Genomic DNA, 27,604 nt, shown 5'->3' with positions numbered 1-27,604 from the left:
TTCAACAAGTTAAATGTCACTTTACTATGTAAACAAAGATAAAATAAAACCCTGATGCTAAAAAACATCTATTCAGAGGTAAAATACAGGTACAAAAACATTTAAACATGAACCTTACCGACAACCAACCACACTATTTGCAACAGAGGACACCCACTGGCACTCCACATTGACAATGCTTCAGAATCCTGCTAAAATCACAGCCATCTCTGGTTCATGGCACGACACAATTCATAAGGCAAAGTTGTAAGCATTATCATCCAGTACTTTAACTTCACATGTATATTAAGGCAAACTTGGAACTTTTTGCTTGGTATTTTAAAATGAGTGGGACTTTACACATGATTATCTTGACAAAATTAAATGTAAAAGACATGTGGATATGTAATATGAAACCGTGTGACAATTTTTCTCTATGCAGAGATGTAAACTGGATTTTTATTTGACCATATTCACACCAGTAATATTTGTAAACTTCTTCTATTTGAAATGTATTAAGCTTATTTTCTAAATGTTAATATCAACATTGAATTCAGTATATTGGAAGTGAAGAGTCAATAAATATTCAGCCACAGAATTGTTACCTAGTTATATCTTGTCTAATTAAAGTGCTGTTTACCATGGGAAAGAAAGGGTTAAGTAGCAGAACGGGATGTTAACCTGACATGTCACACACTTGTGTAACTTTCTGAACAGAAGGTTTAGAGAGGCCATCGTAAATTTATTGAACTTTAAGCAGTAACTTTATTATAGAATCTGATTTTCCTAAAAATGAACACTTTGGTGACAATACCAGGAATCCAACACTACAACTGAAACTAAAATAAAACAAAACACTGCATGATACATACATGGATTTTCCTCAACGTTCTTCAGAGCCAGGATGTTCTAGAACATGGGTTCTGGATGTGTTCTTTCCTAGTTTTGCTTTTCCTTTAGAAAATAAACCATCTAATTGCAAGAAACATGGACATCTTTCACAAGAGAAGACTTATTTTTGTTTGTGTGTTTATGTGTCAGGGGTAGTACCCAGGGAAGCTGGAAAGGGCATCGGAACCCTGGAGCTGGAGCTGTGGGACAGTTGTGCTCCTCTGGGTGCTGGACACCAATTTAGGGTCTTCTGTAAGAGCAGCAGTTGATTTTACCTCTGAGCCATGTCTCCTGACCCCATATGTATTCTATAAACGTTCTGATTTTCATAAGTCTTCCTTATGTCATTAAGACCTAACTGAACACTAAGTATTTATTTATATATAAACTAGGTTTCATGTTCCTTCCTATGACCTCAGAAATAAGGAACTAGGCTATAGATTTTCATAATAATTATTGGAGTAAATGAACTCCATTATAGTTTACTCTTTAGAGAGAGGGTTGTATCCTATTTATATTTCAGTAGATGCCACCACAGCATCTAACATGGTGTCTCACATGTATGTAGTAGAGTCCTCATATATGTCAAACTATAAAAACCTTTCAACACCAAGAATCATTTTTCTATCATTTGATATTAATGCCTATAATTTGATATTCATTCACATTAAAAACAATATTAGCAAAAACATGAAATTTGCAAATACCCTTTGGGTTTACCTTAAAAATCAATTAAGTTCAATTACTACATACAATAAATATTAAATACCCAAACACTGCTTACACATTCTTAGACATAATTATAGAAGACAAGTGACATTGCAATTGACCGGATTTCTATTTCCCCTATCACTCTTTGCCAAAATATTTCTGGGCAGTCTTAAATTGCTTTCAAGATTTTTGCTTGAATATATACATATACATATACATATACATATACATAAACAAATTGATATATAATGATATCATCATATAACCTATATATATCAATATTGTAACATATATTGATATATATATTATATATGTATTTCTAAAGACATTTAATCTGGGGATTTATAATAATCTAACATTTTATCCTTTTTAGCATAAGAAACATGGGACTTTAAATTCACAACTTATCAGCACAGTGTTCATATGAAACTTCTCGAATTTGTAAGAGAAATCTCTGTTGTAAACTTACTAGGTGTCAGGCCATACAGTAGCTCTGGGTATTATGAACAATATAATAGGATTCTTAAAATAAGTATATTTCTAAATTTTAAGTGCTTTTTATCCTTGGCTTTGTATGATTTCATACTTTGTTCACAGGAACATGATCCTACTGTTGCCCAAATGTTTTGTATTTAGTTTTTAAGCCAGATAAAATAATTAGATTAAAAAAAATCAGTACATACTTTTTGATCTAATTTACCAAATGTCTACAGATTATATATAAATTACACACCAGAAACAGTACACGGGTAAACCACTATTAAAACAGAATGATTGGAAATAGACATGTTTATATTTAAAATAACTTTCTAGTCTTTCAAATTCACTTCACCTTTGTGAGGAAGATATTAAAGTTAGTGTAGCAGTACATTTCATAATTTGATTGATATAAACACAAAAACTAAGAAGAGGATTTAAAAGTAAGTACATGCTAGAATCTAATTTAAATTTCTTTTTTTTAAGGTTCAGGCCAATTGCATAGTGCACCTTATTCCTATTCGACGGATTTATTCAAATCAATGAAAAAGTTATTGCTATGTGTCATTATGATATTCAAACAAGTGACATAGAAAATACTCAGTTGATTTTCTTAGCTCCTGTTAAGTGTTAGGTTAGAAGAGACTAAACATTACTTGCAAGGGTTCATAATCTGTGCAAATATTTATAAAGCATGGTGTTACCTTATGACTAAAGATGATTTTACATAGTTTCATAGTATATTCTCAAATCTACAACTGGTAGTTTATGGAAGAACAAGAAAAACTACAAATTTCCCAGCTATAGCTTTTGAGTCATAACATGTATGCTAGCAGGTAAGGCTAGGCTTTATATTACAAATGGCTTCTTAACAACAGTTACCATAATATGGCACTTACGAATGCAGGATGAGTTTTTTCTTAGGAAAAATATATTCACTGATGTTGTAGACATTATAAAGAGAGAGAATAGGTGGGTAAAAAAGAGAAAATGTAAAGAACATGAAAGCAAAATTACTAAATATGAAAATACAAGTACTAACATCATAATAAATGACAAGTCATGTGTGTAAGACTAACGTATTTACTAAACCATGCGGAAATAAGTTAGCTATTTCTTTTAAATAAGCTGTCAGCTGCTTTAACAGTTTTGTTTTGAAAGATAATTTCTTTAAACAAAGCAGAACCAAATTTAGAACCATTTATTCAAGTAAACGTCAAGTTCCAGTTTTCCTCAATAAGTTAAAACTATTCAGTTACCTAAGAAATGAACGAAGTAACGCACACCTGCCTAGCACGCTGTGTTTGGTGCATATATTTCTGTGCTGAAGGATATGTAATATCTAGAAAAAGAAGGAAAAAAAAAGCATCATCTCTAAGTGACCACTCAAAAACTATGGGAAGTATAACTCAAGCCATTCAGATGGTTCTGGATACTAACATTAATGTAATCATTAACATTTTCCATAAGCACAAACGAATCAAGCCAGTAAAAATGAAAACGGTCATCAAAGTACGTCATGCATCTCACACTGGACACCCAAATAACACCAGTTACAGCTTTGTTATACATCCTACAGTTAGCACCATTTTTATATTTGAACACTGAAAACAAAATTAAGACCTTAAACAAAACCCCTAAAATTAAGAATCTATCAAAAGAAAACACTATGCATCAAGGGTGGTACTAGACACCTTTCAAATATATTTACATCACGATCAGAAGCCTGCTGTGTAGCACTAAAGAACCAAAACAGGCATGATTAGTTTTCTATCCCTGCTTACCAAAGCACAGATAACAAAGTTCAACCAGCCCATATAGAAAAGGCATAAACAATAAATATGTAATGTCTTAAAGCAGGGCCCCAAATATGATACTAAAAGCCATTGTTTTGCAGCCTTACCATACTATTAGCCCTAAAATCATTTAGCAGAAAGAGTACTCAGATGATTGCCATGTTATTTACAATCCTTAAAAGTACCCGAAGTAAAAGCAGCCCTTTTTAAAAAACAAAACAAAACAAAAAACAAAAAACCCAAACAAACCATGTGAAGCATATGAATTTACATCCAACAGTCACTACCCACATTTTGTCCAGTCATTCGATACACTCCAGAGTCTGAACTTCTCTCATCCTAGAAAATCAAATACAGATCAAGAAAGAAGAGCTTAAATTATTGAAAACAAAACTAAAAAGCAGCAAGGTTTGTCTACATGTAGGAACATAAAAACTCTCCCAGTCTCAGTGGAGAAAAGTGCACAATTCAATTGCTTAGGTCTTTCCTTTTTTTTTTTTCCTTGTTTAATTATTGATTCACTGTATAATCAAGAGCAGACTAATAGTCAGTTCAAAGTACCTAACAAAACTGAGTCTTCATGCCACTTCAAGTTACAAAGAAAGCAGTGCAGCTAGCTTTCAGGTTCAGGAAATGGGGCATTCTTTCCTGTGGTACCACCTTGTGCGATTTCCACAAGTTCACACTTGTCAAAGTGCAGTTAATCCAAAATTGCAGCGACAGTATATCATGCCAGCTGAATCCAGCCATGTATCTGAGATAGGATCGTACTTCTGTACTGTGTTCAGATAGGAAGACCCTGAGTGGCCACCGACTACATAAAGGTAGTTATCGATTACTGCAGCACCAACTCCTAGCACAGGTGGGGAGAAAAGAAGAACCAGGTTAATTAAGAAGTACACTATGTCTCACAGAGAATAATTTTCTTAATGCGTTTTCAACACTTATTTCAACAATATCCTATAATTACACAGGCAATACAGCAATATAGGCTTACTAGGAAATAAACAAACAAAAAACCAACAAAACAAAACAAAACAAACAAAAACAAAGAAAGAAACAGACCAAAACCCCTTAACAAAACAGTCAGTTGCCCACTACAGGAAAGCATTTTCAAAATATGTTTTGTTTTGTTTTTAAAATAATTTATTTATTATATATAAGTACACCGTAGCTGTCTTCAGACACACTAGAAGAGGGTATCAGATCTCATTACAGATGGTTGTGAACCACCATGTGGTTGCTGGGATTTGAACTCATGACCTTCGGAAGGGCAGTCAGTGCTCTTAACTGCTGAGCCATCTCTCCAGCCCCTCAAAATACGTTTTTTGTTTCAACACACACTAATTGTACATGTTCACAGGGTACAGTATGACACTGTACAATGACCATATCAGGGTAACTGCCATGAATTCTTAAAGTACTAGGAAGAAAGCAGTATACTTATAATGTATATTTGTATGTTTTTCTATAAGACATTCATTTTGTCATGCTTTCAAATACATCGCACTATGTAGCTTATGTCTTAAAAATCCTCTCTTAGATATTACCATCTATAGTTCTAAAAACAGAAAGTCTACCTACATTTTAAACATTCTCATTGTTTTTACAGCTTTCTTTAGTGAGTGTACCAAAGAAGCTATACTAATCACTTAAAGGGTTCACTCTATTTTGTGCTATTGATGTCCCTTGAGTGCCTATGGTTCTGAAGTTCTTCAATTATAATTCACATCTTTGTGAAAATCTCTAAAGCACTTCTATCATTTAAAGCTGCCTTTTAAATAATATCATTTGAGTTTGGGTTAAAAAATAACAGTTTCTCCTTATACCTAATGATGTATTTGTTTCTTCTCTAGAAATCCTAAAATCAACTCTTTTTTGACTGAACTATCTTTTTTGCATAAGACAGAATATTTGATAGTGAACATAAAGATAGTGACACATAAGGCAGCCGGGAGGAGGGAGGCAGAGGCGATGGTGGATTAGGGACAATACTTTTAGACATCCTCAAGAATCTGAAGAAACTCTTAGGAATGTGGCTGTGGAGAGAGGTGGCTGGTGTGGAAAAGCAGGAGAGGGGAACAGTCAGCAGCAGGCAGAGCCCAGATGGAATATTGAAACACAGACATACAGATTTGTAAAAGAAGAAATCTACCACGGAGCACTAAGCAAACAGCAGAGAATGAGGCACATCTTCCAGTGAGAAAGGAAGGATATGAAGGGATCCACATGTTCACTAGGTGACACACTGAAAAAAATGAAGTTTGTGATGGCATTTCGAGTTTGGCATGGTGGCGCACAGCCAAACTTTCATCCCAGCCCTCTGGACACAGAGGTTGGTGGCTCTCTATGACTTGAGGCCAGCCTGTTCTTCATGGCAAGTTACAGGGCAGGCCCACACAGTCTGCACTTTCAAGCTTGTTCACAGGTAATATGGGTGGCAGTCATTTCAGTAGAGGTCTCCCACTCAAACTTGGGCAAAGAAAGCACAACATTCCACATCTCTACATCTGTAAACATCAAAGGCCACATCTTTCCCCAATGACTGAACACTCCGAAAGTCACTGTGACTTGGACTGAGATTCACGGAAAGGGATCTACTTGACCTGTGGAAGTCACACCACAGAGGCAAAGCTGTAGTAAGATGAGAGAGAAAAGCCCTGGCACACAAGATAATCACGGCCCTGTGCTTTGTCTGTGGCTTCCAGAGACAGCACTGTGTAGTCTCAGAGGACCACAGTAAGTTGTGGAAATTTCCCAGGCTAAACCCTCATAATAAGAGTGACTCCGAAAGGAACAGTCATCCATCTAGTGTGTTCGAGGACTCATCTGGTGGGAGCAGTTCAGAGGATGGAGCCAGCACTTTCACATTAACAGGCTTACATATACACTAGATAAACTCTGATGGGGCTCCGATGAAAATAAGGACTTTACAAAGAAAAAGTGACTTATATACTCCATCTAGGAAACAGCAAAGTATGTGTGGATGTGTAGTATGTGCATGGTGTATGTGTGTATGAATGTTGTGTATCTGTATCGTGTGGTGCGCATTTGTGGCATATGGCACGTGTGTGTATGGTGTATGTGGTGTATGGTGTGTGTGTATATGTGTGTATGCATGCATGTGCATGTGTGTATGTGTGTATATGGTGTGTGTGTGATGCGTACATGTGTGTTTTGTGGTATATGTGTTTTTTATATGGTTATGTAGTTTTTGTGGTATGTGTATGTATGTGGCATATGTAGTGTGTAGGGTATATGATGTTTGTGGTACATGTGTGTTGTGCATATGGTGCATATGTTTTGTGTGTGGTGTATAGTTATGTGGTTGGCATGTGGTATATATGTGTGTGTGTGTGTGTGTGGTGTGTGGTGTGTGTGTGTAGTATGTATGTACGGTGTGTGTGTGTGGGGGGGTGTATGTATGGGATGTGTGTGTGTGTGGCATAGAAAATATCTTCAGAAAAATAAACCACAGAAGAACATTCTGAACTTAATGAAGAAACGCCTATCCAGGTACAAGAGAGCTATGAAACACCAAGTAGAAAAGACCAGAAAATAAATTCTCTTCCAAGACATATTACAAATGATATTAGAAAGGAAGGGGTAAGCACACTCAAGAAGTTACAAGAAACAAATAATTCCAGGAAACATAATCAAATGAGAGCTGAGAAAACAATAAAACAGTACCACATTAATACACTTTTTAATGATAACTCTAAATATTAATGATCACAATTCTGAAATAAAAATAAATGGCTTGGCAAACAAACAAACAAACAAAAAACACACATTCATATCAGTGAGATATAATAGAGGACCTAGAAACAAATCCCCACAGCTATAGCCACCTTGAAAAAAAGCCAAAAACATGTTGGAAAAAAGAGCTCTTTACCAAATGGTGCTGTGACAGTTACAAGTCCACATGTAGAACAACACCAAACACCCGTCTCTTATCCTGTACAGAAACCCACTCAAAGTACATTAAAAATAACATTAATGTGTGATCTAAAATTTTGAAGCAGCAAGAAGAAGATAAACAGAAAATTGTTCAAGTCAGAGAAACATCAGGTAACAACTCTCTGACAAGGACTCCGACAGTCAGTCAATAGTAACTGAGGAATAAGATTGGACAGCAAAGGAAACTATGGTCACAGTGAAATAGCAGCCCATATTCAGAAAAAAAAATAGGCTAGATATTTATCTAGTTAGAAACCAATATTCAGAATATATTAATGATTCAAACAAAAATCCAAATAATTCAATCAATAAATGAGTAAACAAACTAAACAGAGACCTCTCAAAAGCACAAATCATAAATACATGAAAATTGTCCAACATTCTACCCCAGTAAGAATGGCTAATCTTCAAGGAAACAACAGTGCTAGACAGGACACACAGACCAGGGACTGCTACTGCACCGGGGAAAGTATCAGTCAGTCCATCCATGACTGCAGTCTGTATGGAATTCCCCACAATAACAAAACAGAACTACTATAGCATCCAGCTATCCCACGTCTTGGTACATACCCAGAGGAAAGAAAGTTAGCACATAATAAAGAGATGTGTAAACTCGTGCTTGTCATGGCTTGTTGTCAGAGGCCGACGGAGTCAGGAGAAACGGATGGAAGATTACAGGCCAGCATGCAGCACAACGCAATGAAATGAAAAGAAACCCTGCCTCAGAACGAGGTCAGAGAGAGCCAACTCCTGTAAAATTCTTCTCTGACCTTCACACACATGTAGTATACCACACTGTGTACCTGCTGCTCTCTTGCTCTCTGTTAATCTGTGTGTCTGTCTATCTCTCATACACATACACACACGTACACAAGTATTTCTTTCTAGTAATATGCTTACTGTTAAGGTCCAAGGTGCTGGTATTATAAGAATATCACTACATAAAGCACGGCTCTGTATGCTGAGTTTAATGAGTTAACAGCTCAAGATGTAGTTCAATTTTGGAGTATTTACACACACAGGCTCAGGCTTCAGTCCCCAGTATCACAGAACAAACAAAAGAATGAATATAAAAACTTTACCTGTCCTGGGTTCTTTCATTGGTCTACACACTGTCCACTGATTTTGATGAGGGTCATATCTTTCAATGCTTGACAAATGTGAGACACCATTATGCCCACCTACCACGAAGATAAAACCTAGCATAACTCCAACGCCAAAGTGAATCCTCTTATCAGCCATGGATGCAACCATCTCCCAGGAATCCTTACTTGGATCGTAACGCTCCACACTGCAAGTATTTACAAGACGAAGAATTAATTTACAGGTCATTTTTGTAACTTATTATTCCTGAAAAACTAAAGCCCACCACACTTTTAAAATCTGTTTAGACAGATAAAAAATAGTAGTAATTTATCCCAAATGTTTAGGTATCTGTGGATATCAGGTATAAAAAGTTTACTTTGTGAACAGGATACAATAGCTGAATGTTATACTGGACGTGCAGGGCCAATTCCATGGATGTTAGATCCCTCATAAAAAATGGTGGTGGTGCAGTACATTTAAGCACCAGTCTTTTTCATTAGATTGCTCACAGTGAGTAAAAGACTACTCCCAGAGATAAAAATCTTTACAACAATCTTAAACAAAGGTTTAGAACTATAATTCACGGTACGTAAGTCAGTAACTTGTAAACTTTACTTTTTCTTTTTTCCTTTTTTCTCTTTCTTTCTTTTTTCTTTTTGGTTTTTCGAGACAGGTTTTCTCTTTGTATCTCTGGCTGTCCTGGCACTCACTCTGTAGACCAGGCTGGCCTCAAACTCAGAAATCCACCTGCCTCTGCCTCCCAAGTACTGAAATTACTTTTTCTTATTTATATTTCTCCTTTATTCAATATATTACAGAATATAAGTCTCGCATTCTTAATCTAATAGTATGATGACATTTGTAGTATGACCACAGAATCCAAAAGGAATATGAAATAATATTTTAATTTTAAAAGCTGCTTCTTTAAAGTAATTATTATATATGCATGAATATGGGTGTGAGTATACCACAAAAAAACAAGAAAGGCTCTTGAGATATGGCTCTTTCCTTCCATCATGGGGTCCAAAGACTGAACACAGTCTGCAAGACAAACTCAGTTGTACAGTAAGCACATCTGCCTACTGAGCCATCTCACTGGCCCAAGATTTTAACTGTAAAATGTTTTATAATGTGCTGGAATACAAGAATGGCACTTCTACTTTATTCCAGTAGGCACTAGAAAAGACCATGCACACATGTAGATAAACACATACCTGCATCGTACAAAATCTCTATCTGTCTTTTTAGGTTTCTGAGCTCTTAAATACAGTTTACTACATTAACTGAACATAAAATTTAACAGAGATTTGAATCTCAGTGACACAAAATATTATACTTTTTATTAGGAGCAGGCTAAATCTTCAAAAACCTATCAATATTACTTAGGCATATTGAAAAGTCTATTTATACATACAAACATAAAACTCAGAAATGAATGTAAATTTTGCTTCTGTAGAAATCTACAATCGTAAGCAAGTCAGTTACTATCTTAAATACCTGTTCATGTGAGCAGGACCATACCCTCCAATGGCATATATCATTCCATCCAGGACAGCTGCAGCAAAACAACTTCTTGTGGTTGTCATTGGGGCCACAGGTTGCCACTGCCTTATTTTGGGGATGTATTTTTCTACAGATTGCAAGTAAGACTGTCCATCATATCCACCTAAAGCATAGACTTCTCCCGCAAGCACTGCGACTCCAAGAGTACTTCGGCTCTCGTTCATTCTCTCTAGAGAAGTCCAGGTATTTGTATCAGGATTCCAACATTCCACCGAATTTTCATGTTTTCTGACAGGGACACCAGGACGCACGCTAGTTTCAATACCACCTATCACATAGACTTTTTGGTCTAAAACACATATTCCGAATTCATAGCGAGGAATATTTAAGGGCGCCAGACCAATCCAAGAGTCATTCTGGGGAAAGTACATCTCCACACTAACGAATAAGCAGAGAAGTAATAGATTAAAAACTCAAATGGCCCATAAACAAGCATGTTTACTTGTGTTAATAATCAAGGTCATGCAAATCAAAACTGAAATAAACCATGATGTACCTTCCAAACTGCTTAAAGTGCAGACAGAAAATAGCCATTGGCAATAGTGTTTTGCAAACATGGACACACTGGCTAAGAGTATAAACGGCATAAACCATATTAGGCATAAACTATTTTGGAAAACAATTTTATCTGACAAGGTGGAGAATACATACCTTCACTTAGAATTTCATTATTAATGTGTCACTTTTATTGAATATCTACTATAGCCAAATTTTAGCAGGCAACATATCCAAAAATGTTCACTGGAGCACAAAACAATAATTCATCACAAAGAAAATGGCTAAATGATATAGTATTTAGATGTACTGTATGCATTTGCCCCATGACTATGATACATTTTTAGCTATGTGTCTAAGATAAATACATCCACATATCTATGTACCCGAGTGAAGGCCTAAGCCCCACTTCAAATGACTGCAAGCAGTCCAAATGTGTACCAAGCGTCAAATAGATAAATGATGGTATTTCACACCACAGTGAAAATGGATTTTACACATATGAGAATAGTTGCTAAATTCAAAACAATGCTGTCTATTTTCATTTGTATCAAGTTCACAAATATATAAAACTAAATTCCAGGATCAGAAACACTTGCAGTTATTACCTTTGGGCAAGGAAGGACAGGGTTCGTTCTGGGTGCTGGCTACATTCGACTACACCAACTTTTGTTTCGTTTGTTATAACTGACTAAATTGTACGTGTGGGGTTTGTTCACTCTGCAGGTGTGTAAAATTTTAATGCTTAAAGTTATGTTATATCCATGTAACATAGTACCAAATGCTCATGAAAGAAAAAGAAGTCCTTCCTCATGTAGTGTCACAGATGAATCTTACAACCTTGCTATCTGGTGAGAAAGCACATCTCTGAAGAAACATGTTTAAATAAAATGCCGAAAACCTTCATATCTTTGAGACACTTAGTGTGTGGAAAATTATAATGAAAAGCAAAATAATACAACACATAAAGTTGAGGATACTTATTTCTGGGAGCTTTGATCAGAACACGCTTGTGTGCTAACTTGGAAAGAGGTAAGGATTTAGGAGACATATCGGGTAACTGGAAAAGAAAAAAAATTGTTTAAAGGAGAGGAAACAACTGTCTGACTACACTGAGGTAGGAGAAGCGATCTCAGTGAGATCTGGGCACGGGGAGGAGGCAGATCTATGGTTGCTTCTATTTTTTCAACAGGGTAAGGAACACGCTGTGATGGCCTGATGTTTCTAAAGAGTCCGAGGAAGTCAAAGAACATACTGATGAAGGAGATGTACAGCCGTTGCTGGGGGACACAGGAGACCAGGTATAATGGCTGTATTCCTCCAGCCGCGCTCCAGAGCTCAGAATAGCCCTGGCATGAGTAGACAAGCAGGTCTAACACGAGGATGTGATGAAGGCATGGAGAGGCTAGGAAGCCATCCATGGCTGTGTTCTGAGGGATGATGACAGTGAAAGCAAACCTCCTGGAGGGAAGAAGAATCACAGGAGTGTTTCTTAAGCCCCTCTCTGCTATAGTGACTGAGTAAATTATAAAGAGCAATTTTGATTACAGTTTTACTTGGCTCACAGTTCTGGAGGTTGGGAAGTTCAAGACTGCAGGCCTGCATCTGATGAGGCCTTCTTGCTACACACTGAGATGGTGTAATACGGTCAGAGGAAAAGGGCCCGTCCCCTTTTAACCAACCTACTTTCAACACCCAGAATGATGCTCTTAATCCATTTGAGTGATACCATATGACCCAACCCCTTCTTAAAGATCTGACCTGTCAGTACTGCTGCACGGAAGACTAAGTTCCTAACGCATGAATTTGGGGGGGTTACATTCAAACTGCATTATATTTGTCCCTTGTCCCCCAAACTCATATCCTTCTCATGATGTAAAATACAATTATTTCATCTCATTATTTACAAGAATTTCAACTCATTTCAATATCAAAGTTCAAAGCAGTATTGTAGAAAATATTTAATCTCAATCTGGGTTTGTATCCCTGCCTTTGTCTATTTAGTTCCCAGATAAAAGACAGACAACTTTTACTATTTTCAATAAGCCTTTATCAGCATTAAAACTGGGCAGATATTTACCCTCTATGCTATTAAAATCTCCTTCCTATTGGTAACACTGAGGGTTTACTATGTTTCAACTGACCAGCCCACATGGCCATTCTTTCTTGACTCCTAACCCATGGCGTCTCTCTTCCCTCCTACTTTCCTCTCCTTCCCTCCCCCCCACCCCACCCCCTTTCCCTCCTCATAGTCTCCTCTGACCCCAAGCCTGGCAACCCCAAGCCCCACCTATCTCAACTGTGCTCAGCTATAGGCTGTAGGCATCTTTATTCACCAATCAGAAAGAACTTGGGGCAAAGTCACATGGTTACTTTGGGTCTGTATGCGACCTCGTCTCTGGGGCAACCAGACCTTGGTGGCCCACACTTAGCATTATAATACATAGCAGCAGACCAAACTTCAGCAGCATAGACTAATACAAATCAAATCAGAGTGTTAATTCACTTCCCCTTTGAGCTTAGGAGACCAAAATAAGTAACATGCTTCCAGGATACAAGGGAGAAACAGGGTTAGGGCAGACATTCCCTTTCAAGAAAACAGGCAACAGAGGAACAACTAGTCTCAAAGATACTCAAAGAAAAACAAACAAAATGCGATTATATCTTTACACCAAAGAGCAATCTCCTTTGATTCTATATAGGCTGAGCATACTGGGGTAGGAGTTCGGCCCATAAAGCCCAAGGAAGCCTCGACTCTACCAGGGCTTTGTTGGGAATCTCTGGTGGGTCAAGCTGTAGCTGGGCTTGCTTGAATAACAGCTGGAGTAGTCATAGTGTTAGGCTGAACTGCTGTGCCCAGATTCCCAAAGCACCCCTGCTTTGCAGGTCTTTGGAGCATGCCCTGGGCCTATGCTGAAAACTGCTATGTCCTCTTAGAGCTATGGCCCTATGGTAAAAAAGCACCCGGAAAGATCACTGAACCGCTGCCAGTGTTCCTCTTCTTTTCCTGATGATAGTATCTGGCTTCCTCACAGTCATGCTTGGCTCTTTAGTTTGTGGAGTTCACCTGGTCATAGCTTTGGGTTGCTCTTTTGTTGTTGTTGTTTTGTTTTTCGAGACAGGTTTTCTCTGTGTTGTCCTGGCTGTCCTGGAACTCACTCTGTAGACCAGGCTGGCCTCGAACTCAGAAATCTGCCTGCCTCTGCCTCCCAAGTGCTGGGATCAAAGGCGTGCGCCACCACTGCCCGGCTTTGGGTTGCTCTTAAGCAAACATTTACAACTCTTTACATACAAAGCTGTGGATTTCTCAATTTTTCCATTCTGATTGTCATTTGATTATAAATTCTACCTTTAGGTCATTTCTTTCCTCTCATATCTTACTCACACATTCTGTTAAAAAGAGCCATACAGAAAAACTGCTGCTTAGAAATTCTTTTGCCAGGTAACCTAGCTCATCACTCCGGTGCTGTATTATGTGAAATAAGGAATGTGCACATTTTTAACAAGTTTCTTTGCGATTGTATAACAAGGCTTGTGTTTCCTCCTAGTTCCAAGCTGATGCTCTTCCTATCGAAAGCTACATCACAACAGCCTTTTACCACACGTTTCTCTCAATGTGGGGTTGAGCACTAACATATGTAACTGTCTAGGAAGATTCACACCGTCTCCTCTTCTTGAATCCAGAACTGTCTTTAATGTTGTGTTAATTAAAATCTAGAAAAGGCCTCCAGATCTGATCAAACTGCTTCCCCACTTCTGGGTATTTGCTCCAGCAACAACCTTTTAGTAGGACCAGTTTTTCTGTCAGTTTCTTTTCTGACTGGGTATATTATAAACAATGGAAGTTTATTTGGCTCCTGGTACTTGATGCTGGGAGGTTCAAGATCAAGGGACTGTTTCTGACAAGGGCATTCTTTCCACATTATAACACAGCATCACGCCAAAGAGGAACGAAAGGAGCCAGAGTTCTCTCTTTCAGAAAAAAAAAAAAATCCATTTTTAAATGCAAATTTTGGGAATACGTTCAAACTAAAACAGAGCACATGTGCTGAAATAAGCTGGCATGAAAGGAGGGGGTAAGAGAGCAGAACATCTGAAAACAAGCTTTAGACTACTAAAGTGATTGGTAATGACAAAAGCTAGCAGCTCTCCAGTAGGCGCAGTGCTGTGGGACCAAGCCTTTTATCTGTATGCTTTGGGCCAATTCAAGAGAGTTAACATCGGAACTGAACTGAACTTTTAAATACCCTGGTGGTGTTAGAAAATTGATAGGTGTAAGGAACAAAAGAAAAGAAAAGAAAAAAGAGAAAAGAGAAGAAAAGAAAGAAAAGAAAAGAAACCTGAGTGGAAATGAACCTAGAAGTTCTAAACGGGGATTATCTAGAATTCATGGAATCTTGCTTACCTAACTCACGCTGGATAATTCACGTAAGCAGATACTGCATATAAAGATACTACTCATCCTAATGGTTTTTGGTTGTTCTTTTGTTTTCAACTTAGAAGTGTTTTACTATGTAAGCTTGGTCGGCCTAGAACTCAGGTAGACCTGGATGACCTCATGTTCATGGCTATCCTACTGCCCATCTCCCAAGGGCTAGGATTACAGGTGTGTGTTATTACATTTGGCCCCCAATAAGTCTTCTAAGGGCAAATGGCAATCAGTTTTATTAATACTTTCATGGAGTGAGTATAAATGTGTTGCCACATATCCATTCAAGATTTAACAAAGATTTAACATATTCCCAGGTACTTGTAAGTATTTTCAGTACGTCATCCTTATGACTCCCTATGTCTAAGCAGAAGCTTGGCTACCTCTATCTAACCTGGCTACCTCTCAGCTATCTCTAGCAAGCTGAAGCCCTACATTAAAAAAAATCCACAGAACGGGATCTCCCCAGAACCTTCTCTCATCGCTTTGTTCTACCTGTATATTCTAGTCTTCCCTGACTAGTAAATCCCATGTTTCTGCTACCATTCTACTATTTCAAGACCTTGTCTTTCAGTAGCCATCCTTTGTCCTGTATGTGGAGCCCACTCCCTTCTTTATGGGCACCTTCCTTCAAACATACTCAGATATTTCTATTCAAGAACCAAACATAATAAGTCAAACCTTCCTGACCTATCTGTTGCTCGCTTTACTTTTACGTTCTTCATTCATTCTCAACGCATTGTAATCTCTTAAAATTATGCTGACATGAAAGACATTAATGATCTTTATGCTGTCACATATTAGAGCTACTGTTTCATCTTTATCTTTCTGGACCTTTTTTTCATACTTGAATTTGTAGATCATGTTCCCTCCTTGACAAACTTAAATTCCTTGGGGTCCCGAAAACTCTTTGCTTCTTTTTTTTTTTAAATCTCTAAAATGATTCTAGATTGGCATTCATTAATCAATTCTTTTTTCCTTTCTATATGTTCTCAATCTGCCAAAAAAAAAAAAAAAAGATATTTATGCTGGTAAAAGTGCCCATCAAAGATTTCAGAGGTTAATTTATTCTGTGTGACAAGATCACAGATATATGTACTCATATCCAACAAGTAGGACACTTTTATTTGAATATTCAATAAGCACTTAATTTCCATATGTCTGAAACTAAACACAGGGTCTGTTCCTTTAAAGTGGCTCTTTGTCTTGTACTACTTCTTAGTAGTAACCCTCCAATCCATTACTGACTGCAAAATCTCATCCGTATTTGCTTTCTCCCTCTCCTTCAGCATTCTTCTTCTCTATTCATCTAAGAACCAAATGCCATCAATTTACTCTCTCAAAACATTTCTTAAATTACTCTATTCTCTTGTCTCTCCTCCCTCCCTCCCTCCCTCCCTCCCTCCCTCCCTCCCTCTCTCTTTCTTTCTTTTGTTTAGACATTTTTAAAAAATTGTATGCATGCATGCCTGGTGCATCCATGGATCAGGAAAAGTTGTGTAGAGGAAGGTGTCAGATCTCCTGGAACTAGCATTACAGACAGCTGTGAGAGCCAACTGAGTGCTGGATCTCCGCAAAAGCAGCCAATGCTCTAAACTATAAATCCTTGTCTGTCTCCAGCTCTCCTTGTCTGCACTTCTACAACTGCTTCTTAACTAGCTACTCAGAGGCTAATCTTTGTTCTTTTGTGTGCCTCTAAAACTTAGCCAGAATGATCTGATGTTTAAATCTGATCATTATATTATCCTCTTCAAAATACTTTTCACACAGACACACACACACACACACACACACACACACCCTCACTGGCATACCATAGTATCAGATATGGCTCATACTGGCAGCTGCCTCACTTGTCAGAACTTTTTATTTTTCACTATCAAACAGCCTTTAGCTTTGTGTGTGACCTATACTGCACCATGCCACTGACTCTACACAGATTCTCTTCTTCCCCTTCTTTGCTTGGCTCTTGCTTTCCTTTAAATAACTTAACTTAGACATTAACTTCCTTATAAAATCTTTACTAGATCCCTTAAATGGAATACATACCCCTCTTTAGTAGTTACACAGAATTATCTTTATCACTGCATTAGCATACTATATACAAATGTTGTCTCCTTTACTAAATTATGAATTTATTGAAGGCCCTTTATTTACACTATTTGGTGTAGAATTAAACCCAATGGTTACCAGCTTGGTTCCAATTTTCCCAATTATTAAAAATGCTGTAATAAACAGCTTAATACAATGCTACTTCAAATATTACTATGATAGACTCAGTGAGGAAGAGTATTAGATATAACTATAAGGCAATTTTTCTGAGTTTTCGATAACAAGTTCATAATATTTGAGAAACTAAGGGGTAATTACACAAGGATTTTTTTTCAATATAGACCCATATTTGGAATTCTGTCCTGAGGTCAGCTACTTGGTTCATGCCAATACTCCACTCTTTCAAGCACAAGTCAGACAATTAACATGGGTGATTAGCACAGCAAATAATCTACCTGTAGCCCAATCTCAATAACAGTAGTTTTAGGTTGTAAAGAAAATATATAGTGAGACTTTTTTTAATACTTAGAATATGTGAATTGCCATTGATGAAATATTAAATTTTCTATTGGAGAAAGAAAAGAGTGTGCCAGATTTTTGGAAATGGCTAGAAAGAAATCAAGAGTATTAAAAGAATGTATCAAACATGAACATTTTCAGAAGTGATCTCTATGAAAAGACAAAAAAAAAAAAAAAGCCCCAAAATATGTTGTCAGTGTTGAAAGGTGACTTCCATATAGAACTAAATCAAGGGCTGGCAAGCTACACAGCCATTGGCTAGAATTAAGGCCATCTACTTTTACAAATGAAGTTTTATTGAAACACCCATGCTTAAACATTCATATGCTGTCTACGGATGCTCTCATCCCACAAAGGTGGACATGAGTAGATGCAACAAAGACAGGAGGGCCCACAAATCTGAAATATCTACTTGACTCTTTACAGAAACACATTGGCAATCCCTGCTGTAAAGTGTCAGGAAATAAAAACAACTTTTTACAATGATCTTGTAAAAAACACAGGAAAACATCTTGCATGGAAGTTATTATTTATGGCAGTTTCTTATATTTTTCATTTCCTTGATACTTCTTTAACTCTTTTCATTCAAACCAACTCCTATCCTCAGCCTGCATTCATTGCAGGTTCCTAGCTCTCTTCTTTAGCATTCTGTCATAAGGAAGAGAAGGAGAGGGTGAAGAGAAAGACAAAAGGGAAGAGGAGGAGGAAGAAGAAGAGAAGGTAGGAATAGTGAAACAGAAGAAAAATTAGTATATAGCCAGGATAGGCAAATGTACTTACTTAAGGTGAGGAAAGAACTAATAATTAAGTATCACAGAGAATGTACAAAAATATGATTAAATATCCTTATAAAAACCTTAGGAAATAAAAGGGGAGAAAGAACACCAAAACATCAAAAAAAAAAAAAGGAAAATAAAATTATTTTTAAATACAGAAAATCATCACATTTAAAAAGTATAAAATCTGTCAGTATCACTCCTTTAAGAAACCTTTCTATTTACCTATCCAAACAGGCAAAGAGTCCAGATTTTCCTCCTACTGCACACAATACTTTAGGAGCACAGCGAGGTCGTGTCATCAAGACTGTCTGATGAGAGAGTCTATGTTCAGGCATGAAGTGGTACTTTAGGGCTTCATTCAAGAGATGTTTACAAGTACGATCATCACGGATAAGATGATTTGCTTCATAGAGCCTAGTGAGGAACTTAACACTCAGCAATGGTAATCGTACACTGTTCAGCAGCTGTGCTAAGTATTTCTGGCGTTCTTGTACATCATACTTGATCCAAGATTCTAATGCATAAAAAACTGTCTCTTCAGTAGCTACATTCAAGCAATCATTGGAGACAATTTCGTCCAAATCAGCATGTGTAAGCTCAAAAAACTCTTCTGTCTGGCAAACAGATTCAAAATTCTGGCATATGAATTTAGTAGCCGCCAAATAAAGGTCATGACAACCATAAGTCTCTGCAAAACGGGAAATTCCAATACAATTACCAGGGTCAAGTTGGCTTTCAAGAAATGCACAACATTCTTTAAGGACCAGTTTTATCTGGAGTAGGTTTGCTGCTGGCAGGAGAGACTCAACTGTGTCCTGAGAAATGAAGACTGTCCCTGTGTAGGCATACTCCACAATGGCCTGCAGCGCAGCTTCATCGATGCTCTGAAACTCAACCTCACTGTTCTCTTTCTCAGAAAGGTTTCCAGTGAACATAGCTTTGAAGTATGGGCTGATGCTGGCAAGTACCACTTTATGAGCATGAATTTTAACATCACCTACTCGAAGAATGATGTCACAGAGTTCGTGATGCTGGCGAAGAAGGTTCAATCCCTGCAGAAGTTGTTCAGAATGTAAGTGGGTTAGGTTAGCAAGCATGTAGGTCGGGGCTGTGTGGTCCATCTACAGAAAAATACAAGACACGAACAGTTACTTCAAAATAGCCATGCCAATGTAAGTCTGTGTCTCAAAGAGTACAAACCAGACTTGTTTACTTGTCGATTTGCTGGGTTTTGAGGCTTCTTGAGTTAGAAGGAATTTAACAATCACCTAATTCAATTCCTTTGTTATAGCTATTAGGAAGTGGAAAAACAAAATGTTGGATAGGTATCCAACCATAAGGAATTTTAGATGGAAACTCCATGTTTCATTGTGTATTTTCATTAAAGACTCAGCTATGACTATAATAAAATCAATATATGGAGAAAGTTCCTTAGAGCCAAATTAGTGTTGAAACACTAGCTGTCTGCTGCTTTCTCAATAACAACCTCAATAATACCAGCAGACATTGACTTTGTAGAGGTTCACTTTATTAAATTGCCTCTTCCTATGACCTCCATATTCAATAATCTGCATCCTTTCCCACAGCAGCCTTTCATTCCAAGACTGTTCATGTAATCATTCATGCTACAGCTCTCTATAAAATGTGCACTCTTCCAAATGTCTTCTTACTAAGTGCTAGGTACTGTCTATAACCTTTCCCTTTTCATCCTTCTTCCTCAAGACAAATTTCAAAAGTCTATGTCAACTTTAAAGTTCTCTAAAAATCTATTCCTTTATATACGATTATCTTAATTATATATGTACAGATTTTTAAATCGCTCCCCATTCTCATTTGTCTCATTGTTTAACAAGGAGAATCATATTCAGACTAAACGGTGAACAATGAATAATGCCAACGGAAAATAGAAAGTTTGAAAGGGAAGAGCTAGATATTTTATACTTCTCTCAGACTAAACATTTACATACTGAGATAGTTACAAAGACCTAGAAATGAGGTCCTGAACTAATACCAGTGCTGTAGACTGGACACAAGTCTGAAAAGCAAGACTACATCTTATAAACAGTCTGAGAGGAGTCATCGTAGCTCCAGATAACACTGTAGAATAATTAATGATGTGCCCTGTGAACACATAAGATGGGTCGTTAGTCTGGTCTACAGGAGCTAACAATAGTAAGCCTCATCAGAGGCTACTGCTTCTCATGATGAGCTTAGAGTTTTATATCAGAAAAGTGTATTTTTATATTTAATTAGAGATTTGTAAAGAAAAATTTGAAAACAAATCTAAAATTATAATCTAGTTCAGGTAGGTAAATTAGCAGATGCCCAGCACATACAACTAAAAGAATGAAGTCTACAGGGATGATTCTAGGGGCGTATTGTAGGACCAGACCATACCCTGGGGCTCTGCTCTTCCTTTATGCAGTGATCACAAAGGGCAGCAAAACCACTGAACAACAAATTATTAATCCTAAAAGACCCGACTTTTAACATATTTTTTAGTTTTTTGGTTTTTCAAGACAGGGTTTCTCTGTGTAGCCCTGGCTGTCCTGGAACTTGTTCTATAGACCTGGCTGGCCTCGAACTCACACATATCTGCTTGTCTCTGCCTCCAAGTGCTGAGATTAAAGGCATGGGGTACCTCTCCTACCTGACTAGCATAATAATTTTAATAGAGATAAAATATAAACATTCTAAAACATTGGCATGAGCGTAAAGGAGAGAATTAACCAATCTGTAGGCTGTTTTAAGGATTTAGGGATTTTAATTTTAGTACTTCTTTAATACTCTAAGCTGATGTGGGCTTAAGCTTACTTATTAATAGAACCATAATGCATGGAATGTCAGAAATGTTCTGGAAATGTCAGTTCGTATCAGGTTCACATCCTTTGAGCACCATCCTTTAAAGGGAATTGAAACAAACCATAACACCCAGTGAAGAGAAGAATTCAGATCATGTCCACTGAGTAATAGATCTGAGAGGTCTGAGTCTAGAGAAATGGAAAACTGAGGGTTATGTGGTAAGCCACAGGATAAATGCTGTTTACTACAGTAAGGGTTGCTTTGAGAGCTAAATGAATGTATACACATGAAACGCTTAAAACAGTATCTAGCAGTGAGGTCTTGGCAATTTCGTTAGCTTTCTGTGTTGTGCTACCTCTTAGTATTGGATAAGAAATTCATTCTAGGGTCTATGATACATGTGGTATAAAAGCATAACACAAGATAACTTGTAAATAATGTGTTCACACAGCATATATAAGCACACACAGATGATACATATTACACAGATCTAGATAGGTATGACAATATAATTTTAAGAATTTAGCACTAGAATCAGACTGCTCACATTACAATACTGTCTAAATTATTTAATAGCTCTATGATCCTGTGAAGGTCATCTTAAAGTCTCATGTTTTCTTATGTGCTTAGCATAGTCAAAGCAGTATTTAAAAGGGAGATATGTCTTTCTGTGTGCTGGTATGTAGTGCCCAATAATTATTAGATGCTATTTGTTACCAGTATCAATATTAGTCTTAAGATAACGAGTTTTCCCACCTAAAAAGACTCTCATCTGTGTTAACCAAAAAAAAAGGAAGGAAGCTTGCTTATTATCAACAATAATTATTGGGAATAAAGTTCACATAAATCTTATTTTTAATGCTCAATTAAAATAATTACAATTAAAACTTTAAATAGAAAAGGTGAAATAGGAAAGCGCAAAGTTGAAGGAAGCGAGACAGCGGCTTTCAGCTCTCCTGGTGATTCTTACACTTGAAAACACTGAGAATCAGGCCAACTCTTTCCAGACTAAATACTGCAAATTTTACTTGTAAATTATTCAATGTTCATAACTTTGATTATATTTGGTTCTCAGCTACTTATACATAAATGTCTAAAAGTAACTCAAAGAAAAAATAATTTCTGATCTTTAAAACCCCTGCTAGCAAATAGTTTTACTGTGTTCATTTATTTCACCAATAACATTGTGGAGAAGAGCGAGCAAGTACTGTGGAAACAGGAAAGAAAAAGAAACAGGATACGAACTAGAGCCAGAGAAGTCTGAGTCAAGTCCACAGTTAGCTAAATCTACTCAACTGCTCTATGACCTTGGGCATATGGTAATTTAATATCTGTATATATTAAATGTGGTATCAAGCTGAGACTGGTGGCCCATGCCTGCAATCCAAGCACTTAGGTGGCTGAGCCAGGAGGATTTATAGTGAGTTCCAGATCAACCTGGGTATAAGACGAAATCCTGTCTCAAACAATTCTAAAAATGTAAGCCTATAAAGAATAAATGATAAATATACACACATGTAAATGCCCAGATCACATAAGCAGTACATCAGTACATTAAGACAAACAGAAGAGGAATCTGATAATGATAACTCCCTTCATTGATGGTGTTAATAGTACATCTGATAGGCTGAGCTGCCTCTACATGATAGCCATATTTTTTTTTAGAACTTTTGTTAAAATAAAACAAATATCGAATGAGTACTATGTATCTATGAACTAAATTAGTCAAATCTGAACAAACAGTATCAATGTCAAATTTTCAACAAGGCAACAGCACTGTACTTCATTTCTAATTATATTCATGTTGTACCAATACCCATAATATGTTAAAAGAAGACCTCATCATTTCAGGTTGTTATAACCGAGATAATAAAGATCAGGTTGCACGTTAGTATCTATCTACTTAATTGACACCTAAGCTACAGAGAAGTGGTGCTGAAATCAGCTGGGAGGCAATTAACTGTCACCATATAAATAGAGATCACAGTCACAGCACAGAAATAGGAAAGATGAGCTGCATAAAAAAAATCCAATGTAATTTAACAAATCGGATTTTTATCATAACTGCTGTCATTAAATTCTCTCCCACAGTTCAGCTTTCCTTATAGTAGAATTCAACCAATTATAATATATATTTTTACCAGTATGTATCTATAGAATAAAGTTGAAAAATTGCATTTTTTTCTGACAATTATTTTTATTATATCTAGAGATAAAATTAGCTTCATGTCACTAACATGAATCCTTATATCTTGGTTTTGGAACTATGCAGCAGAAAGCAAGGGCTATATAGAGAGACCCTGTCTCAAAACACAATTAACAAAAACAAAACAAAATATGATAAAAGCTAAAAATTTAACTTTATTAAAGCTCTGACACAACTACTAAGATTCAGAACAGACACAGAAAAAGAATAGATTAAAATATATAATCAAATAATACATAAAATATAAAGATTAATAGAAAAAAAATCAAATTTTATCTGATAGTTTTAGCACCCTTCCCCTTTTCACCAAACTTCTAAAAGCTCTAAGCAAATAGTTAAACTAATTTGAGTTTTACTTTCTTCCTCTGATCCTTAAAGTCTATATAATACAAAGGAAGAACACAGAACCTCTAGTGGTTGTGGAGAGGATTAGGTGAATTAGTATTTACGAAGTAGCTAGCAGCACAGTACTTGGCAGATAACACACAAGAAGCAGATTACACTTGGTGCTTCATAGTCATAACATCTCATCTCCACTGTACTCACTAATGACAACTTCTTAAGCTGTACAGGTTTTTATAGTTTACAGGATTTATTTTCATTTCCAATATTTCAGATATACCTGTAAAGCTTAAGTAAGAACACACGAAGATATAAAGTGATTCATCCAACAAATTCATTATCTCTGACTCTGGAAATAAAACACACATCTAGAACAACTGTGTTTATGCTACTTAAATACAGATCAAAGAGTGAAGGTGGGCAGCATAGACCTTCCTGTAATCTGCTAACTTTGTTTAAATTATTTTGAAATCATTAAAACTTGCTGCACTCAAGTTTGCAACTTTTAGTATAGGCCTAACTATTTCCTCTCAAATTTCTGAGGTTACTTTTACAATACAACAAAAAGTACGCTCCTATTATCTTATTAAACTATTTTTTTTTAAGCAAATGCCTTTATTCCTAGCATTTGGGAGGCAGAAGCAGGAAGATCTCTGAGTTTGAGGCCAGCCTGGTCTACAGAGTGAGTTTCTGGCTAGGAAGGCTACACAGAGAAACTCTGTCTTGAAAAATCAAAGGAAGAGAAAACTCTGTTTTTTCCTAACTCTATTACTACATACAAATGCTTTTCTAGTAAATACAGAAAGGACTCCTAGACCTCAAAAATAAGATTAAAAGAAACTTAAGTACTTTTAATAGACATAATAAAATATGTTAAATAAGATTTATGTTCTATAAGATCATCTTAAAAGGTACTAAGACATGTGACAGTGAGTCTAATTTCTCAAGCAGCCACAATGAAACTAATGCATTTTCCAAGCTTTCTACAAGCCATAATGTAATAGACATAAATAAATTACAATCTGTAACACACATTGAGCTACAGGAACCTGAGAGAAAGAAGGACTCATTTTGTTTTGCTTGCAGGAAAATAACAGGACAACTGCTTGATTTATGGGTCCAGGCCCCTTCAGTAGTGTTCTTTGTAGCGGGAAAGGAAAGTTTCTTATATTTATGCCATAACCAATAATGAAACATCATTCAAGACTTTCTAAGTTCCTTTTCTTTGATACTGATTGCAACACAACCTCAGTCTGGTTAGTAACTTGGCTTCCTAAGTTCTTAGATACATGAAGAGTTTGCTGGGTTTTTCAATCTGAAAATTCCTATCACTAGAAAGAACTAGCTTCTGTTCCAACATAAACTGGCATTCTAATGTGGACATTCTACTGCATGCATCATTCTCCTGTTCCCTTTCATGTGGATTGGGTTCCTATAGTCTCAGCACATATGAAAAGAAGTATACATTGAAGCTTTTTAGGTTGGATATGGGAATCTGGCTAGCTGCCCACCTCTCCTTGTAGAAGTGTAGGTGTAATTCAGAACCTTGCATATGTTAGGCAAGTGCTCTGTAAGACCTACACCCAGCCATCCGGCAGCCATTATTTCTCACTGACAGGCACTATAATCATCTCTTCTTTTCCATTTCCATCCTTCCTCACTCTAAAAATAGAAAGTGGGTGGGGAGAGCGGCACTTTTGTTATTTTTTTTCCTACTAAAATACATCTGCTAAACCAAACTGAGGAAGATCCACTTATACATCAAAATGGCAAATGAAGGTTGTGGAATACACTCAGTGGCAGAACTCTTCCTAGCAAGAACAAAGCCCCTGTGTTCAATGTCCAGGACAGTGAAACAAGACAGAACAACAGCAGCAAACCACAGAACAAAAGAAAGTGAAGAAACCATGAAGGCTTTAAACCAAAGCACAGGATACATGGTTATACAGCCTCATTTATATTAATGCTCTTTTTCCAAGATTAAAAAAAAAGAAGAATATATTTTAATTGTGCTATAATAAAAACTAATAAATACAATTTCAATTTGCATCATTAGGAGTATTAATTATTGTTATAAAGCACTTTGACACATGTGACTCAATTATTCCACGATTTCAAAAAGTAATATAGCTGGATATGGTGGCACAGGGTTTTAACCCCAACCCTTGGGAGGCAGAGGCAGGCGGATTCCTAAACTCGACATCACCCTGGCCTACAGAGGGAGTTCAGAACTATCAGGACTACACAGAAAAACCCTGTCTCAAACAAACAAACAAACAAAACAGAGAGATATCACGTTTGATACAAAGAAGGACAGAAATACTTGCTTTTGAAGAATATAAGCTTGGAACTTCAAACTATAAATCAATCTTTTCTCGCTGAAGAGTTAATTGTATTATTTCTTTTAAAAGTCTGACAAAACAACAACAAATCTGTTTTCAAGCTTGGTTTGACAGTGCATGCTGGTAATCTCAACATTCAGAAGGTTGAGATAGGGGGTCAAGAGTTCAAGGCCAGCTTGGGCTACACAGTCACTGAGCAATTATGTTTCAAATATAGACACAAAAGTTGCTCTTTCATACCCCAAAGCGGTTTGGTCTTACAGGAGATACTCTTAGTTGAATTGATTCTATTTACAGTTCTTTTACAAAGAGAAAACACTCATCAGCCATCAAATTCTCAGTTTGCTTAAAATAATGTCTATCAACCTAAATCCTCTGGGCAGAATTCTCTTAGGACTGCAATGTCAAGAACTTGCACCATAACTGAAATTGTCTAGCGATCTCCGTCTCCAGGAGACTGAAAGCCTGCAGAGACTGGAGTGTCCTAGGGGAAATTGGAGGTGGAGGTGGGGCGAAAGGAAAAGTCCCACAGAGGAGCTACATGAGAAAGGTTTTAAGCACTCCGTTTAATGCAAAGGGGAAAACACTGGTTCTACATAACTATAAGAAAACTTGGTGATGTGGACAATGAAAAGTGACAGAAGTCTTGAACACTCCATAGCCAGAGGGTGAAGAGAGGAAAAGGAGGTAAGGGAGAAGAGGGCGGGGCGAGGAAGGTCCCCAACGACAAGGAAGTTTAAAAACCAAAAAGTACTCTGTGAGCTTGGCCTTGGTTGGGTTCTCCTATACTGCTAAGCAGTCTGCAGGAAGAAAGAATCTCACTCAGGAGAGCAGTGAGTAAAACGTTTACAATGGTAACCAACACTGTGCAGAACATGTCGTCTCTGGCAGCTCCGGTCCAGTCCTTTACCTCGCACTCTGGCTCATGGAGCACTCGGGCGACACTCCAAAAAAGCCTGCACCCCTATATAATAGCAAAAGGAAAATACCTGAGTCCCAGGAATAACACCTGCAGCAACAGGAGGAGGAGCCAAGGAAAACTGGAACCCGGGATAGGATCCTCTCTTGCTCCGGTCAAACCTCAACTCTTACGGGTGGGGCGGAAAACTTCCGCCCAGGACAGTGTAGCGTCATTTCCGTTGAAGGCCTTGACCCCGCCTCTCCATTCTAGCTAG

The 27,604-nt window shown here is 37.1% G+C and overlaps 1 protein-coding gene across 1 annotated transcript; it reads right to left on the bottom strand.

The window, feature by feature from the left end:
• On the bottom strand, window positions 1–27,545 carry Klhl28 (kelch like family member 28). The gene is made up of 5 exons (XM_028782338.1): window positions 27,419–27,545; window positions 18,960–19,858; window positions 10,398–10,841; window positions 8,897–9,105; window positions 1–4,707 (listed from the first exon to the last, which is right to left on the bottom strand). The coding sequence occupies exons 2-5, from the start codon at window positions 19,856–19,858 to the stop codon at window positions 4,544–4,546; spliced, it is 1,716 nt and encodes a 571-aa protein (XP_028638171.1). The 5' UTR covers window positions 27,419–27,545; the 3' UTR covers window positions 1–4,543.
• Window positions 27,546–27,604: the final 59 nt, after the last annotated feature.

This window comes from Grammomys surdaster, unplaced genomic scaffold, assembly GCF_004785775.1.
Source record: "Grammomys surdaster isolate TR1022 unplaced genomic scaffold, NIH_TR_1.0 98, whole genome shotgun sequence".
Lineage (NCBI taxonomy): Eukaryota > Metazoa > Chordata > Mammalia > Rodentia > Muridae > Grammomys > Grammomys surdaster.
Note: the sequence above shows the minus strand (reverse complement) of the source record. Positions and strands in the feature narration are given on the sequence as shown.

What these genes read in the sequence shown, in the direction of transcription:
- Klhl28 (XM_028782338.1), bottom strand. Translation starts at nt 19,858, where the DNA reads ATGGACCACACAGCCCCGACCTACATGCTTGCTAACCTAACCCACTTA. An exon ending in GGTCCTGCTCACATGAACAG is followed by an intron (nt 9,106 to 10,397) that starts GTATTTAAGATA and finishes AAATACTTGCAG; the next exon opens with TGTGGAGCGTTACGATCCAA. An exon ending in AATGAAAGAACCCAGGACAG is followed by an intron (nt 4,708 to 8,896) that starts GTAAAGTTTTTA and finishes CACCTGTGCTAG; the next exon opens with GAGTTGGTGCTGCAGTAATC.